This window comes from Salvia hispanica, chromosome 4 (genome assembly GCF_029641045.1).
Source record: "Salvia hispanica isolate PSC_SH4W2 chromosome 4, Shi_PSC_v1, whole genome shotgun sequence".
Taxonomy (NCBI): Eukaryota; Viridiplantae; Streptophyta; class Magnoliopsida; order Lamiales; family Lamiaceae; genus Salvia; species Salvia hispanica.
The window spans coordinates 1,308,342-1,325,504 of NC_142695.1; the positions used below are offsets into that span (position 1 = coordinate 1,308,342).

The 17,163-nt window shown below is 33.3% G+C and overlaps 2 protein-coding genes across 2 annotated transcripts; one reads left to right on the plus strand and one right to left on the minus strand.

Annotated features, from left to right (window-relative positions):
- Positions 1-3,683: 3,683 nt before the first annotated feature.
- LOC125196260 (transcription factor bHLH68-like) lies at positions 3,684-6,643 on the plus strand. The gene is made up of 9 exons (XM_048094702.2): positions 3,684-4,025; positions 4,245-4,368; positions 4,585-4,653; positions 4,948-5,013; positions 5,399-5,464; positions 5,570-5,626; positions 6,036-6,083; positions 6,197-6,241; positions 6,320-6,643. The coding sequence occupies exons 1-9, from the start codon at positions 3,886-3,888 to the stop codon at positions 6,449-6,451; spliced, it is 747 nt and encodes a 248-aa protein (XP_047950659.1). The 5' UTR covers positions 3,684-3,885; the 3' UTR covers positions 6,452-6,643.
- Positions 6,644-7,097: 454 nt separating this feature from the next.
- On the minus strand, positions 7,098-11,988 carry LOC125193250 (polyprotein of EF-Ts, chloroplastic). The gene is made up of 5 exons (XM_048091017.2): positions 11,844-11,988; positions 9,275-11,142; positions 9,029-9,181; positions 8,137-8,848; positions 7,098-7,963 (listed from the first exon to the last, which is right to left on the minus strand). The coding sequence occupies exons 2-5, from the start codon at positions 11,124-11,126 to the stop codon at positions 7,330-7,332; spliced, it is 3,351 nt and encodes a 1,116-aa protein (XP_047946974.2). The 5' UTR covers positions 11,127-11,142; positions 11,844-11,988; the 3' UTR covers positions 7,098-7,329.
- Positions 11,989-17,163: the final 5,175 nt, after the last annotated feature.

Sequence of the window (17,163 nt, forward strand, 5' to 3'; positions counted from 1 at the left end):
ATTGACATAATTGTTAGTGCTGGACCAATTGTGATTCGAGTTGAAATTTTCAGGATGCAAAAATTCAAATATTAAAATATAAGACCAAAATTATAAAATGGACATATATTCAAGACCAGTTTTAGTCTTTACTAAAATATAACTCATATCAAAATAAATTTTTATGTAGCCTCTTTTACAACTCCTTCCTTTCCCCTTAGCCAAAAAAATTGAGGGTTTAAGTCAACAATCATATGGGGTGAGTTCATAAGTATATATTTATTATGAATTCAAAATTCATAACTATTTTATCAAAGTTGAATAGTTTACATATTTTATTTTAAAGACACTTGCCCTAACATATGATAAAAATTAACACCAGTACCTAATAAAATTTGTCCACATAATTATTGACTTTTTCTTAAAAAAGTATCCATTATTAGAAAGAAATAAAAACACTAAATAAGTTGTGTTTCGTCGTCATCTATGAATCAATAACACTTAAAATGTTCAAATTCAAAATAACGCCTAACAGATCCAAGTGAAAATAATTGCAAAACCTCAATAATGATAATCCAACTTAATTCATATATACAAAAAATGGAAAATATGATTAACATGTGGGGAATATATACAGAGAAAAATGACAAACAACAAAACGTTGGGTCTTTGGCATGGGATTAAAAATAAGGATGAGAGAGGTATAATTAATTTTTTAAAATCATATATAGAAAAAGAAAGAAGGAATAAAAGACATGTGGGTTGTATAAAGACAAGAAGCCATCCGACAAAGATTTTGGCAGAAGCTCATACATTATTTTTTGCTATTAGTTTAATAAATTCTTCATAGTTTTAAGGGCTGATTGCTGTTAATTAGTAATTAAATATTGGTTAGTCAGAGAATGTTGGGAATAATTAATTCGAATTAATACGTCAAAAGTGTGAACAAAGATCTCGAAATTTTGATTGCAATTTCATTGTATGGTGCCTTTTCATAATTTTAGTATGGGGGTGTTTTTAATATATATAAAAAAGCAATATAATATAATTTTAGTAAATATTTAAAAAATAATGAAAAAGTTTTATATTATTTTAATTTTTTTTTTACATATTTACCATCTCTATCAGTTTGAATTGAGATTAAGATTATTACATTATTTTTCATCATTTTTTACACAAAATTATTTAGAGATAAAAAAATCTAGTAAGTACCATTTTATTGTTTAATTTCGAAAAATTAAAATATAAAAAGAGTAATCGTATATTTTTATATTTACATTTATATTAAGATAATGCTTCTTACAAATCATAGTCTTATATATAACGATTCAATTAATTTAATCCGTAGCTAAAGTTAGATTTACAAATAAAACAATTAATTAAACAATTTCAATATTTGTAGTTTGCTTAAAACTATATTAAATGATGGTAACATCAATTTCGTCCCTACTATATATAATAAGCTGCGTTTGGTTTAGATACCAAAATTAATACTATTAAATTATGGCGAAGACAGGCGTAACTATTGTAAATTAATCGTGAAAACATTCTTGTGATGTTCGAATTTATATCAGAAATATTCTTTGCACGTGAATATTCATAGGCATCTAGAAAGACTATTTTTTTTGTCATTACATGAGGGTAGATGATAAGACTAGAGGTTAATTTAAGTTAATTTTTGTGGATGTGACATGATATTAATTAAATTAATGGTAATCATAAGAAAAAAAAGCTTTGATATATGCTTGTGATGTTATGGGATTCCAAATTAAGCCCTAATTAATTATTTAATCGCTTGAAATTTGTGTAGTGCCGTCCTAGCCAGTTTGTCTTTTTCTATTGCTTAAAAAGCCAAATTAGTGGAGTATTTTTCATATATAGGCCATTTTATAGTAAATGAAATAAATAAATAATTTAAGGTAAAAGCGAAAATCCTATGCATAAACTTGAACTTCTATCGTGGTATCAAAACGGGTCATTTGGGTTGGAAAAATGACTTGAGATACATAGAGTAGCAAAAACAAAATAAAAAGTTCCTATAGTTTTGTGCAATTTAGCCACAATCCTATAAATACATACGATCCAAAAGTAGAAAATTCTCCAATTTTTAAAGTTAATTATCAATAAAAATATAAGATCTATTTTGAAATGACTAAATTAATATATGCTGCCAAATCTTAAATTAAGGTTAGGTAGTTACATGGGGCTAAATAAATACTTCAATCTGATGAATTGATTAAACAAATTATTACATTAACAACAAATTATTTTGGAGTTATGGACTTTAGACAAAATAGTAGGTATCTTAATACGTTTAAATTTATTTTTAATCCCAATGCCAAACAACAAATATTCCTTTCGACAACAACGTCATCATTTTATTATGTCACTTATATATGTGTATGGTTTCTAATTTCTCTAGTCTTTAACTAGGGCTAAACTATTCCAAAATAATTAAGATAACAATTTTTAACTTAAAAATTAAATGCTGAAAAAAGAGGATTCCTAATAGAAGATGGAGAAGTAATCACATTTTTTCCTATCGACTATATATATCTTGTAATAATGGTACAATGGAGAGCAATTTTCAAATTGTGAAATAAACACTATATATAGTTTTTCAGCCAATTATGTCATGGTAATATGCTACCACATTTATTGATATGTGCAAATAATTGTGTATGAACATAAAAACACTATGAATCTAATTACGTGGTAGTTTAATACACTACAACTATCATTGATCATATATACACATCAATATTCCCAAAGTGACGTGCAATAAAGTCATGTATGTATTTATCAAGATATTTTTTGTTTACCAAAATATGTTTCACAGTTTCCCCAACTTTAACTCGGTGTTGTAAAGGCTAAAGTAAAGAGAAAAGGACATTAAAGGAAGAAAGAATACATAAAAGTATACTCATAATAAAGGAGGGGCCAAAAAGAAAGTTTACTATGATAAAGCTTCTCAAAACATTTTACATCTTACAATTTTATTGTTTTTATATTCATCTCAATATTCTCCATCATAAATTAACAATTATTGTTAAGGGGGCATGAGAAAATAAACTCATAAATAATCACAAATATAAATAATAAATATATTAATTGTATCTATGTTTGGGGCGATGTTAAATCATATATTTTTCACTTTACTTTTGAATATATCCGACAATAAAAAGTTATCCGACAATAAAAAGGATCGAGAACTAAATATAGGCAATTTACCAAGCCATAGTTCTAGTAAGACTAAGAATTGTAGCTCAATCATAATCATCATCTGATTCACTTCCTTTTCGCATTCACATTTCCAACAAGGGCATGTATCACCACAAGTGATCACGAATATAGTCGAATAAAACAATGGATATTGTTTACCTAGTGTCATATGATGCTTATCTACATCCGAGGTTGATACCAATTCAGAAATTTCACTATATTTTCGAATATAAATTCCAATCAATGGCTCGAGGTTTCGCTCATGAACCCTCGTGCATTTTGGACTGATTCACTTCTTTTCAGACTTCTTACCCAACAATGTTTACTAAGTATATTTCATGATTTTAATGAATATAAGTTGTAACAACTTTTGCACTAGGAGATCAAAATTTACCACAACCTCTCTCTCTCCTCTTTCTCTCTCTCTTGATTTGGCTTATACTTAATCAAGTAGAGAGAAGAAGCTAAAAAAGTTTGTACAAGGCCATTGTCAAGAGCTCGAAAGAAGAAGAAAAAAAGGGGTTAAAGCGAAAGTGAAAAGACAAAAATAAAAGGTCGATAGAGAAAGTAAAATAGACGAATTGGAGAGGAGAGTGCAAACTCATTTAAATCTTTGGGATCAGAGAAAGATTCATAATTTCATTTTTTCACTTTTGCTTCTCTTTAACTTAGAGTGAAAGAGATATGAATGAAGGGATTCTTCCTCTGCATCAAATGGCCGCCGCCGCCGCCTCCTCCCACGGCTTGCAAATTCACACTGCGCCGCCCCTCCCGCCGTGGCCTCCCTCTCAGGAATTTCCACAGTCATGGAGCCAACTAGTCTTGTAATCTTTTTTTTTTCTTTTTTAAATTTCGTTAAGGTTTCACACCGTATTCGCTCTTTTCTTGATGCATGGATGAAGATTGATCCAATATTTGATATTCATTTGTTATTGAATATTTATACAATTTTAGTATTTTTTGTTCAAAACCCTTGTGAAAAATTAGGTTAATATTCATGTATTGTGACATGATGAGTTATTTTGATCTGATTAAATGTGTAGAGGGTTTGGTGGAGAAGAGGATAAGGCACTTGGGATTGACCCGGCGGCGTATCTTGAATCCACGGTGGCGAAGTCTACGGGCATGTGCACCGACGGGCTCGGTTTCTCTAACAAATCATCCGAGGTTAGATGTGCACCGGATAAATCTATGTTCAAAAATTAAAATGTTATGATTATAGTTATTGGCGAACGCAGAAAATAATATTGACAAGTAGTAAAACTCTATGTTTATAGTAATATTGATATATTAAAAAACTATTTTGGCAAATTATAGATCTACTAGTGAAAGTACCAAATTGATTAAAAGTTGGATTTTAATATTTTATTGGTGTTAAATTAGATTTTGATGAAGGGTGCTACCAAGAAATCGAAGATGAATCCAACAACTTCAGCTCAGTCTGGCATCAAGGTAACTCAAAATCAATAAATCAATTTTAATTTGAATTTTATTTTTGTTGGTAGCTTTTGTTTTTTGATAAACTTTTCGATTTTATGGAATAATAAAGTTGTCATTTTTTGGTTGTCGTTTCTCCATATATGCATATTCCCATTGCTTGTATTAAGCATATAGTCCCACACAGAAAAAGAAATATTTTTGAATGTGATGGTGAAATATTATTAATTCTATAACTTTATATTAATTTTATTGTTGCCTTTTTCTAAATTGAGATGTTGATTTATTTCTTCTTTTTTTTTTAAATAGGTGAGGAAAGAAAAACTGGGGGACAGGATTACAGCTCTTCACCAACTAGTGTCCCCATTCGGCAAGGTAAATAAATTCAGTAGACTAAATTGAAGAATTATTGAAATAATGAAACTAATAATTCATGAAAAAATAGATTGTTTCTAATGAGAGAAGTCAATTAGGTGCAAAGAGACAATGTATCACTTTTATTTATAGTACTAATTATTTCATGAAAACCATTCATTTCTTCCAGCTTAATTTATATCTCATATAAATATGGGCAAATTGCTGTAAAAAGTGGTCAAATTTTGATTCATCTTGCAACATTAATTAAAATTCAATCGAAATAATCATAAAGTTTGAATTTATTTGCAACAAATATTCACATATGTGTAATAAATTTTTGTATATATATGGAGAGAGATAATTAGAGAATTTTGTGTATGTAAATTTGTAACTCTTTTTGCAGACTGACACAGCTTCTGTGTTGCTGGAAGCAATTGGATACATTAGATTCCTTCAACGTCAAATTGAGGTGACATTTCTATGCTCTTTATTTCATGAAATTTGGTAAATGTTTTTGTGTTATTTCCATGAAAAATTAATAAAATATCACTTTATTCCCCCTTTAAATATGCAGGCTTTAAGCATTCCGTACTTAGCCACTGGATCAGTGAACACCAACCAGTCACAAACTGTAAGTCTTTTGATATTCAGATAAAATTTTTGACAATTTTGTTGCACGTTTATAGTATTTTAAAAATCTTTATAATATTTGAATAAGCATTACTATAAGCATATATGTATATCACTATCAATATACTACTATATCATGTTAATAGTTTTCTTTAATTTACAATTTTAGAATACAACATAGCAATATTATTTTTAGTTAAAAAAAAATGACAAGCTTTAATTTTCTATTTAGATTAACCAAAAATATCGCTTCATTACATGTTTTTGATATGATTAGATCAATAAATCCAGTTGGTATATTATTGGTTCTAATTAGTCTTATTTTAAATGTGGTTCACATTTGGTTATGCATATAATAATTATAATTAAATGAAATTAACTAAGTAATGGCTAATAAGTTTCAATTTCAGGTTAAAAGGGAGAGTGGGAGTTGTCTTTTCCCTGAGGACCCTGGCCAGGTACCTTGTATAATTATTTACTGCCTACATTTTTTTTAATTTATTTTTTTATCTAAATATATAAAAAAAATTATTTGTGACCATTAATTTGATCCTTTTGATAATATCCACAGCTTCTGAATGAGAGCCAGAGGAAAAGGAAAGCTGTTTCTGAAGAGGTATACATATATAAATATATACCAATATTTTCTGATTAATGAGGGATTTTTTAATTTAAATTGTGTGGTGTTAATTAGGAATGTGAAGAAGAGGTGAAGAAGGATTTGAAGAGTAGAGGGCTGTGCTTGGTTCCATTATCATGCACAGTTGATTTTGGGGGTGAGAATGGAGCTGATTATTGGGCTCCATCATTTGCTGGGAATTTTTAATAATTAATTATTGTAATAAGTATGGATTAACATGAACCTAGGTAAAATTAATGATGTGACATCACAGGCAGTCAGTCCAATTAAATTTCATGAGATTGACTGCTTATGATGATATCCATTTTTTAGTTCAGAGTAGTTGGGATATGTCATGTATTGCAACCTTCAATTAATTATTAACCACAATTTAAAATATCTTTATGCATGTATATGTATTAGTAGGGGCATGTTAGGGTCCATTATCCCTTAAAATAATATCATAAAAATATTTCTAGTCAATTATTTGTATATGTGGACGAATAATAAACTGTCATGTGGTAAAAAAAAAAAAAAAAATTAGTTGCAAAACTCGGTCAGCAATTTGTTGCTCTTTATACAACAATTTTTCTTGTCCATCAATATCCAACACGTTATACAACAATCTATAGATTGCTGTGTAACGTTTATAATATTGTTGTGTAGCGTTTATAATATTGTTGTATAAGTGGTGTTACGGTGTCACTTTAAAAGGGATTGTTATTTTAACACAAACATGTATTAGTATATTATATTCAAAAGAATTCTTTAATTATTTAATAATTATAATAAAAAATTAATCATCCAAATTTGAAGTACTCTAAACACATAGATTCATGTTGAAGTACTAAAATTTGAAAAAATAGCATGATATGTATTTCTTCAAATAAATAATCTACAAAATTTTAGTACTTTCACAACGAAAATTCAAGGTAAAATGCCTTCTCCCTCTCAAATTCAGACATTTTAGATGCTTTCTGATCCAACAAAAAGAATCAAGTATACCTGCAGTGTAGAGATGGTTTAGCTCTACTGAGAAATCTCAACCGCTCTCTGTTAATCCGGTGTCGTTTCTCCCCCGCGTCTCACGCTTGCTCTTCGACTACTGCATCACGCATCTCCCCAAGAGTGAAACGGGCGAACCGCCTGACTTTGATGTTCTCCCCGAGCGTAGCAACTGTTTGCTTCACCAGGTCCTTCACGAGTATCGTGTCATTCTTAATGTAGGCTTGCTCGAGAAGAGCCAGCTCTCCGAGCCTCTTCGCGATCCTTCCATCGACAATCTTCTCTCGTATGCTCTCGGGTTTGGACTGAAGGTCTTCTCTCTGCATCTCCAGCTCCTTCTCCTTGGCCACAATGCTTTCTGGGACGTCCTCAACCGACACGTACTGCACCTGCGGGCAGGCCGCAACTTGCATCGCCAGATCTTCGACCAATTCTTTGAAATTTTCACTCCTGCCAACAAAGTCAGTTTCGCAGTTCACTTCAATCAGAACTCCAATGCGGGAGTCGTGAATGTAGGATCCGATTCTGCCTTCAGCAGCAATCCGGCTTGACTTTTTGTCGGCTGCTGCAAGCCCCTTCTTCCTCAGGTACTCGTGTGCCTTCTCAAGGTCTCCCCCCGTTTCCGAGAGAGCTTTCTTGCAGTCCATCATTCCAGCTCCAGTTTCCTCGCGTAATTGTTTAACCAACGCAGCTGAAACTGCAGTCTTCGGAGGCCTAAAAAGCCATCAAACCATGTTAGATTATTGCTCCATGGCAGTAATATCTGTTATGAATTTAAAGTTGTTTCCCGTATGTTGTTTCCGATCTCGTAAAATTAGATGATGACATGAAAACCTAAGAATTTTAGCATGACTATCGATAAATATGCAGCAAGAACATAAACTTACTCCTGTACAGTTTCTTTCGTCTCAGCAGCAGCAGGCTCCGGTTTTGCAGAAGTTGAAACTGGTTTAGCTGCAGTCTGGGCAGCAACCTCTGCAGCAAAGTCTTGGCTTTTCTTTTCTAAACCTTCTCCGAGGTTGTAGCGGATGAACCTCTTGACTTTAATATTCTCTCCTATCGTAGCAATGGTCTGCTTCACCCAGTCCTTCACCGCTACCTTGTCATCCTTAATAAACGGCTGCTCAAGTAACGCAAGCTCGTCCAACCTCTTCTTTATCCGCCCCTCGACAATCTTCGACCTAATCTGCTCTGGCTTCGACAGCAGATCTTCCTTCTGCATTTCTATCTCTTTCTCCTTATCAACAAACTCTTGCGATACATCTTCTGGGCTAAGATACTGTACTTGAGGGCATGCAGCAACTTGCATGGCCAAGTCCTCAACTAGTTCTTTGAAAATGTCGCCTCGAGCAACAAAATCCGTCTCACAGTTCACCTCTATCAGGACACCGATCCTGCTATCGTGGATGTATGAACCGATTCTTCCCTCAGCTGTGGCTCTACTGGATTTCTTATCAGCACTAGCTAAACCTTTCTTGCGGAGGTACTCGTAGGCTTTTTCAATGTCTCCTCCGGCCTCGGAAAGAGCTCTTTTACAGTCCATCATTCCTGCGCCTGTTTCCTCCCGCAACTGCTTCACCAGAGCTGGTGATATAGTAGCTGCATTGCACCATAAGAAGATAAATTATTAGAACGAACTAGCAAGAAATTCACTGAAAGACGATCTTGATATTAAGATGACTTCGCATTTAAAAAGTTTTAAACAGAAAAAAGGGAAAAAATGATTTGGCAACATGTTATATATACAAGAATAACTTAGTAAAAGGAAGAAACCCTGACCTTTTACTACGGCTTCTTTAGGCGAATCATTACTACTTTGTTCACTTGAACTCGAGGCATCTCCATTTGGCTGAGAATCACCAGATGCTTGGTTTTCTACACCATTCACAGCTATATCGGCTCCAAGATTGTCACTGATGGTGATAGGACTTTCTGCACGAAAAAAATAACAGTTTAAACTTAGCATTGAGATGGAAAACATTTCCGGTCCATTGATCCGAAGTATGTAAGGAGTTGACTACAAACCTGCAGGTTTGGCTTCAAGATCCCCGGACTCAGTTTCTGCACTTGAGCTGTCACTTCCCACAGGATCGATGGCAGCAGTAACTTCATTATCTTGTGTGACAGAAGAGCTGTCTGTTTCTTCACTTTTCTCTTCGACTTCTGCTTTTATATCATCAGCTGCGTTTGGTGTTTCTTCGTCATTAACATCAGGTGTAGTCTGATTAGTCAACTCACCGGATAGTTGCTGTTCCGAATCAGCTAACTCATCTTTAATAGTTTCATCATCAACCATACTCTCTTTAGCTTCTTCAACAATCTGGGATGAAACAACAGATTCTTCTCCAGATACCTCACCATCGTTGTCCTCTTTAGTTTCAGTTTGAGAAAGTTCGTCCGTTACTTGGTCTTCAGTATGTGAACTTCCATCATCTGCATCCTTTGCAATTTCCTCAGGATCGATGGCTGCAGTAACTTCGTTATCTTCTGTGGCGGAGGAGCTGTCTATTTCTTCACTTTTCTCTTCGACTTCTGCTTTTATATCATCAGCTGTGTTTGGTGTTTCTTCGTCAGCAACAGCATCTGTATCCTTTGCAATTTCCTCAGTTTCCTCAGGATCGATGGCTGCAGTAACTTCATTATCTCCTGTGGCGGAGGAGCTGTCTGTTTCTTCACTTTTCTCTTCAACTTCTGCTTTTATATCATCAGCTGTGTTTGGTGTTTCTTTGTCAGTAACATCATCTGTACCCTTTGCAATTTCTTCTGCTTCCTCAACTTGTTGCTTCTCACTTTCCCTTTCGTCTAAAAAGGAAGCTATGGCTTCATTGCTACGGAAAGCTAGGACAAAAGGGTTAGTCGCTGTATGCATCTTACCCTGGAGCTTAGAATCCACCTCCTTAACATCTTCATCTTTTTTCATAGTTAATGTTACCTTCCCTCTAGAAATACGCAAAACCCGGACACTGACTTCTTGCCCTATTTCCAACGAAGTGACACCCATAATGGTCCCAAACCCCCCGTCATTTTCCTCAGACTGCGGCAGAAATCCTTCCTCATCCTCAGGAAGAGATATAAAAGCACCAGATCTAGTTAGATTTTTGACGGTTCCCTCCAGATCTTGGCCTTTGACGAACTTTGAGAACTTCTTTGGATCTTCTCTTCTCTGATCGGAATTTTGGCCAGTCCGTCTGGGAGGTCTGGATTTATCGCCGCCACCTGGAGATTCTCTTTGCTGTTGAGCCCTGCTGGAGTCATCTGCACGCATGCTCAAGGATATTCGGCCTGTTTCCAAGTTCGCCTCTACTAATCTCACTGTCACCTCTTGCCCAACAGAAACTACGCTAGCAACATCCTTCACATAGCTATCACTTAATTGAGAGACATGAATGAGCCCATCAGTAAAAGCGCCAAAATCAACGAAAGCACCAAATGGCTGGATTGATCTAACTTTTCCAGTAAAAGTTGCTCCTGCAATAAGTTCCTCATTCTTCACAGGCGGCATGTCACTCTTTCTAGCAGGCCTCGAACGTTGAGACTTAACAGGACTTGTTTCAGGTACAGCAGATGACTCCCCACTGGTTTCTGAAGACACATCTGCTTCCTCCACAGCAACATCTGTACCAGAAGCATATACTGCAAGAGTCCTCTGCTTGGGCCTTAGTACACACCCAATATGAAACTGGGGAAACAATCTGATCGACGTTGAGAGAGGCAACGTGTGTTTGTTGACATTCCGCAAGATGCTACGTCTGGACAAGATGTTGCTCTTCTTTCTTGTGAAGGCAACAGCTTGAGTGAGTGAAATGTTTGTGGAGCTCGGGGTTAAAGAAGCCATTTTGCAGTGCACGAGGGAGTTATCACCAGTAAAAACACTCATTCTCCAAATTCATCACCTGGCACACCAGAAGTAGAGCATAAAAGACCGATACACAATCTCGACCGTTGATTAAAAACCGGAGACAGATGAATCACCAGCACAGTATCAATCCAGATGCAATCATATACATACACACATAACAATAGCAAGTAACATTCATAAGCAAAGATGTGCATTAACATAAGGAAAGCCTCTAATTTCTGAGTGGCTTCATTTCCCCTCTTTTCCTATCTAAATAAACCTTAAACACAGTAACCCCAAAGCAATCACACACATTCAGAAGCAAGTATGAGTATTAGCAGAAGGAAAGCCTCTAATTTCTGCATTCATACATGATATTGATTTGAGAAACTAATAGAAGTTAGAACATTGTTACTCTATACTCAACATTGAGTAGCTCCACCTACAGCCATTTCCCCTCTTTTCCTATCAAAATAAACCCTAAACACAATAATCCTTCCACTAAACTCAACGAATTCAAACAAAAACACAAATTAAAAGCAGCACAACTCACAATAACCAACACATTGAAAATTCAAGCTGATGAAAACAGATAAGAACAAAAATTCCCAAAATCTGGAACTCATATGCAGAAATAAGAGCTGGAATCGAGCTTGGAAAAAACGAAAATTGTCTCTAAACAATGATGATCACAGAATCAGGAACACATAATCAATGAAGTGAAAACATCAATTGAGTGATTCTAAGAGGAATTACCCAAACGCAAAAGGGCTTTCGCGAATTAAGCCCTTGAAACTGGAGTGAAGGCAAAATCAGTGGCTCCACACTGTTGTTATTATGCTGTGAAGATGGAAACGAAAGGTGAGGCTTAAAATCCTTATCTTGATTTTTTTTTTATCATCTTAACCATACCGTTTTTATTTTTATTTTTTCTATTTATTTTCCCACATTCATTCTTGTTTCTAATTTCATTTTAACTTAGTATAAGAAAAAGTTGAGGCACACGACACAACGTGCGTGCTCGGAGCACGTCGTGCTTGCACGTGGCGTGTAAATTCACGAAGGCGCACCCTTCTCGACTAGTTAGTGCAGCTCGTGCTGCATTTGTGGTAAATGGTAATCGTGAGACTCAGAAGAATTTGAAAACTATTTTATTTAAAAGAAATCTGAAAAATCAATTTAATTAGCAATATTTAGCTCTCTTTCTCTCTAAATTTTTAAATTTTAGTTATGTTATTTTATTTTATTTCGAATACGCATTTTTTCAAAAGTTATAATCTATTTTTCACATATTAAGAAGTTAGTTTAACTAGACTAAATAGGCTCTTTATTTAATGGATACAATCATATGGGTATCTATTTGGGCCTTTATTACTAAAAAAAGTTTGAAACCATATTGGGCCTACAAAGCTTTTGTGGGCCGTATTGTTGGATTCCTTATTTCTAAAAACTAGGGGTGGCGAAACGGGTTACTCGCGGGTACCCGCACCCGACAAGTCGGGTACCCGTACCCGATTTTAGCTAAATTGGTTGTCCCAATACCCGCCCCGTGATATACCGGGATTACCCGATACCCGTGTCGGGTATCCCGTACCCGGCATTGCGGGTACCCATACCCGACCCGAAATTCGAATAAAAAAATTGAAAACCATAATAATCGTCTATGTTCCCTAATTACTTAATTAATATTGATGGTAAACTTTGAATAGATTAAGAATAAAAGTGAGGGGACTCTATAGCTAGTTCCGATGAGTTTTCAATTGTATGTTTGTCGGAATATAAAAATGTTTCAAAAGAACTCTTAGAAACATTTCATTTTCTTCACTCATTTTGGAAAAATAATAATATAAATACTCTTCTCTACATTATTATCTCTCTTACTTTATTTTTTCTCCATTCTAACTATTTATTTTTAATTTTTCAAAATGAATGTGTATATGGAATGGATGGAGTATTAAAAATGATATATGGCTCTGATACTAATAATAACGGGTAGTAACGGGACTAACGGGTATACCCGTACGGGTAGTGGGTATACCCGCTACCCGCAAAACTCTAAAACACACTACCCGATCCCGCCCCATTTCCCGTTATCGTCGGGTATTGGGTACCCGATACCCGGCGGGTAGCGGGTCGAGATGGGAATTACCCATTACCCGCTACCCATTTTGCCACCCCTACTAAAAACCAATCGCAACTCTATATTTAAAAATAGTAAAATAATACACCCTCCGTCCCGGCTAAGATGACACATTGCTTAGCTGGCACGGGGTTTTAGGAGTTATTGGTTAAAGTATTTAATTGGAGAGAGAGAAGGTGGGTGTAAGTATTAAAGTAGAGAGATAAAGAAAGATGAATATTTTATTAGGAGTGAGAAAAAGTGGTTGAGTGTATTAATTGGAGAGAGAAAGTTACCAAAAAAGGAAATGTTCATCTTAGTTGGGATAAACTAAAAAGGAAAACGTGTCATCTTAAGCGGGATGGAGGGAGTAATAAATATTTATTATGAATTACTACTAAATGATACGATCTTGTATCTCATATATTTGATTGTTTCAAAATTATTTGATCTTTATATTTTCTTTTTCATTCGAAAGTTGGAACATTTGAGAGCTTGAGAGGTATAGTTGCTCCACAATCTTCAAAAAATTTGTTTTCGATACTATAAAAAATTGTATAACTACTTTAAGACTTATAAACTCATTTGAACTATTAAGATATGATTATATGTGTACTTCAATATCTTCCACAACTACCAAAATCACAAAAATAGAATCAAGTAATGAAGAAAACATCACAATCATTGTGCTAGGTATAATACGGTTGATCAATCTTCTAGAAGAATCTTGGATGTATGATTGTTTAATCAAAAGTTGGGAAACAATATAATGTGATCCTCTTCCCAATCTTTTTTTTGGGACCAATGTACTCACAATAACAAAGAATCTCCTAAGTATATCTTATATGCAATAAACTATGAGATTAAGGTGATTTGGTGTTACACACCCATGTGATTGTGTGTGCATACATTACATACAATTATATTAGTATTAAATAGTTTAATAAATAAATAATTAGGCCACCAGCATCCTTTGAAAGATTGTTTTGCTTACATTTTGGGGTAATGACTGTAGCATGTGCCCACAATCTATAGTAGATATTCTTTTCTCATCTTATATATATTCAAATTAAATACATATGTGCAAATCTTTTATCCTAAACAGATTTTGATTCAACATATTCCCTAGTTTCCTTCTCTACCTTTGGTAATATTGTAGTAATAATAATATAAGTAAGTAGTAAAAGTGTGTGCACTGAGTTTAGCGGATAATGTCAAGATATGTGATCATGTCCTTATTACCGAACCCAAATGAAAAGCACAAAGGGCTTAAGCCCCTACAATTTATTATAGTCTTCAAATGTTTATCTAAAATTTATGTGAAATATTATAAAAGTCCTTGATCTAAATCCCCCAAAATTATATTATTAGGATGTTTTGAATCATTACTGTTTGCTGCTGGCCAAACGCAGGTCTCGCTGATGTGTTTCTGTTTGGGCCCTAATCGTTGTATTAGGCCCGGTCGTCGTTTGTACCTGAAGTAGGGTACGGAATCATTGTATCTGAAAAACTGCAGTCATAATACAATTTGTTCTCCGTTCTTACCCGTGGACGTAGCTAACACAACGTCGACGAACCACATAAATTCTGTGTCTATTTACGTTCTTTTGTTTCTCGATTCACAATTGCCCTATTTGTCATAATATATATTTTGAAATAAAATTTAAAATATATAATCTCTACCAATGATTTTATCTAGGTTAGTCCATGGCTGGCACTTTCTTGATTTATATTATAGTGTGTTTAATTTTGTCTTTACATTACATGATTCGTTATTGTTTGGCAATATTATTTTATAGTAGTATTCTTTAAACTATATTAGTAATATTATATAAAAAGAAGCTGGCATTCATTTTTGTATTTTATTGAGTCAATTCGACTTTGGTATTAGATTTGTGGAGTCATTTTCAAGGCTTCATTTTGTAGGTATAATAAATATATGATCATCCACACTTGGCAAAGTAGACTGATTATTTGTTAAATAATTATGAGGGACGTCAAATTTGAACTTAGTAAAGTGGGTTTTCAGATTAGTTGATTTGAGCTCACTCCAAAACAGCTCATTTTAAAATTTAATTTTTTGGAAGTACTTTTATATAGTATGTGTTTATGATCGCATTTCGTATTTTCTTATTTTTGTTGTGTTCGTCCGCTGCTTTTCTTCTATAGTAACAACAAATATAGTGTTTATTTTTGTCTATACGTTGATTTTGTTGTTTCGATTCTGAATTGCTTTTATCCTATAGTATGTATGTTGCTATCCTCTCCTAAAATTAGCAGGTCGGTTCTTAATAAAAATAACATAGACTTGGTTCTATATAAATATAGTTCATGTGAATTACGTTTTAAATTAAATAAATGTGGGATAACGAAGGTAGCCTAACTAATATTTTTATATTTAGGCATGAAAACTGTAGGAGATGTCAATGTCACGTTTTAGTTGCTTAGATGTTACAAATGTCGACATTTAATCATTTCAACGATTCTTTAAATAACTGTGAAATTCATCCATCCTTAATTATTAACACTTGCATTTTGGAACACATCTCCCTAAATTTATTAATATAATTAACCAATTTTCTTCGATATAGTCATTTGACTATTATAATGAAAAGCAACTCTTTCACTTTCATATTAATTGATATTCATTTTCTGTACTTGTTTTAAAATAATAATAATAATAATAATAATAATAATAATAATAATAATAATAATAATAATAATAATAATAATAATAATAATAATAATAATAATAATAATAAATAACTCTAAGATAATGACTTTTTATTTTATAGTTTAAATTTGAGCTTAATACATCACATATTGAATTCACTAGATCGAGAATGGAATTCACTGGATCATGTAGAGTAAACGTCAAATACCAAAACTTATTAAAAATGTTAACATATTAAATTCAGATGGCTGTTACATTCAGTAAGAAAAATTAGATCTTTTAACATATTATGCAAACATAGCAAATCATGTAATAAAAATTAAAATAATAAAATAAATTAAACATAGTGGCCAAGTAAGTAATAAATTAAATGACTCTGCACTTTCCACCACACATACAACTCATATAATCATGCGTGGAACAGATCGATTAGATTTGGTGCATGGCAACTGAATTTTTAATACTTTATTTATTTAATTATTTACATCGATCTATTATTTTTTACGTACATAAGTTAATTCTTGGAGCTAACAAAGATATCATACAGAAATGCAGCTTGCAGCTGAATATTAATTATATGCACATATTGATACGAGGCATTAATATGTAAATGATTTGGCTAATATATTTGTAATAGAATCTTTCTTTCTCCAATTGATATCTATGGTTATGAAGATGAGAATATTTTTTAGCGTTTGTGACAATCCCCATACATTTGCTGCAGGATTTTGTGCAATCTAGATGTACTTAGGTTGGATCTAAAATCATACTGTAACATTTTATATACATACAAAAAAAATTATAATTACCCGATAATAAGAGGGAAAAGAAATGAGAAAAATTATTTGCTCGTCATAATGTGAATATATTTGTAAATTAATGAATAAAATAATAGTGTAATATTAAATGACAGAAGAAAATTATCTTTGAAATATTAAAGAGAGAAACATTTTCTGAATATGACCAAATTAATTAATGACAAACAAACTCGAAAGAAATAGATCAAACTAATAATTAATAACAAACTTGAAAGAAAGATTTCAGGATCAATAACGACATTTTCAAGGTGCGTAGCATAATGTTAATGGACATTCTGATGAGATACAAGACGCTCAATCCAAAAAGACGGCAGGCTAATATACATGTTGACCAGTCCTCATCCGCCAGAAAGGAGCGGTGTCACTCCATCTCTAAGTCAAAAGAGAAGTTACGATAATTAATCTAAAAAATGTAATGAGTGTCGACTACCCGACTATAAAATGTGGTCCTACTATAAATATTGT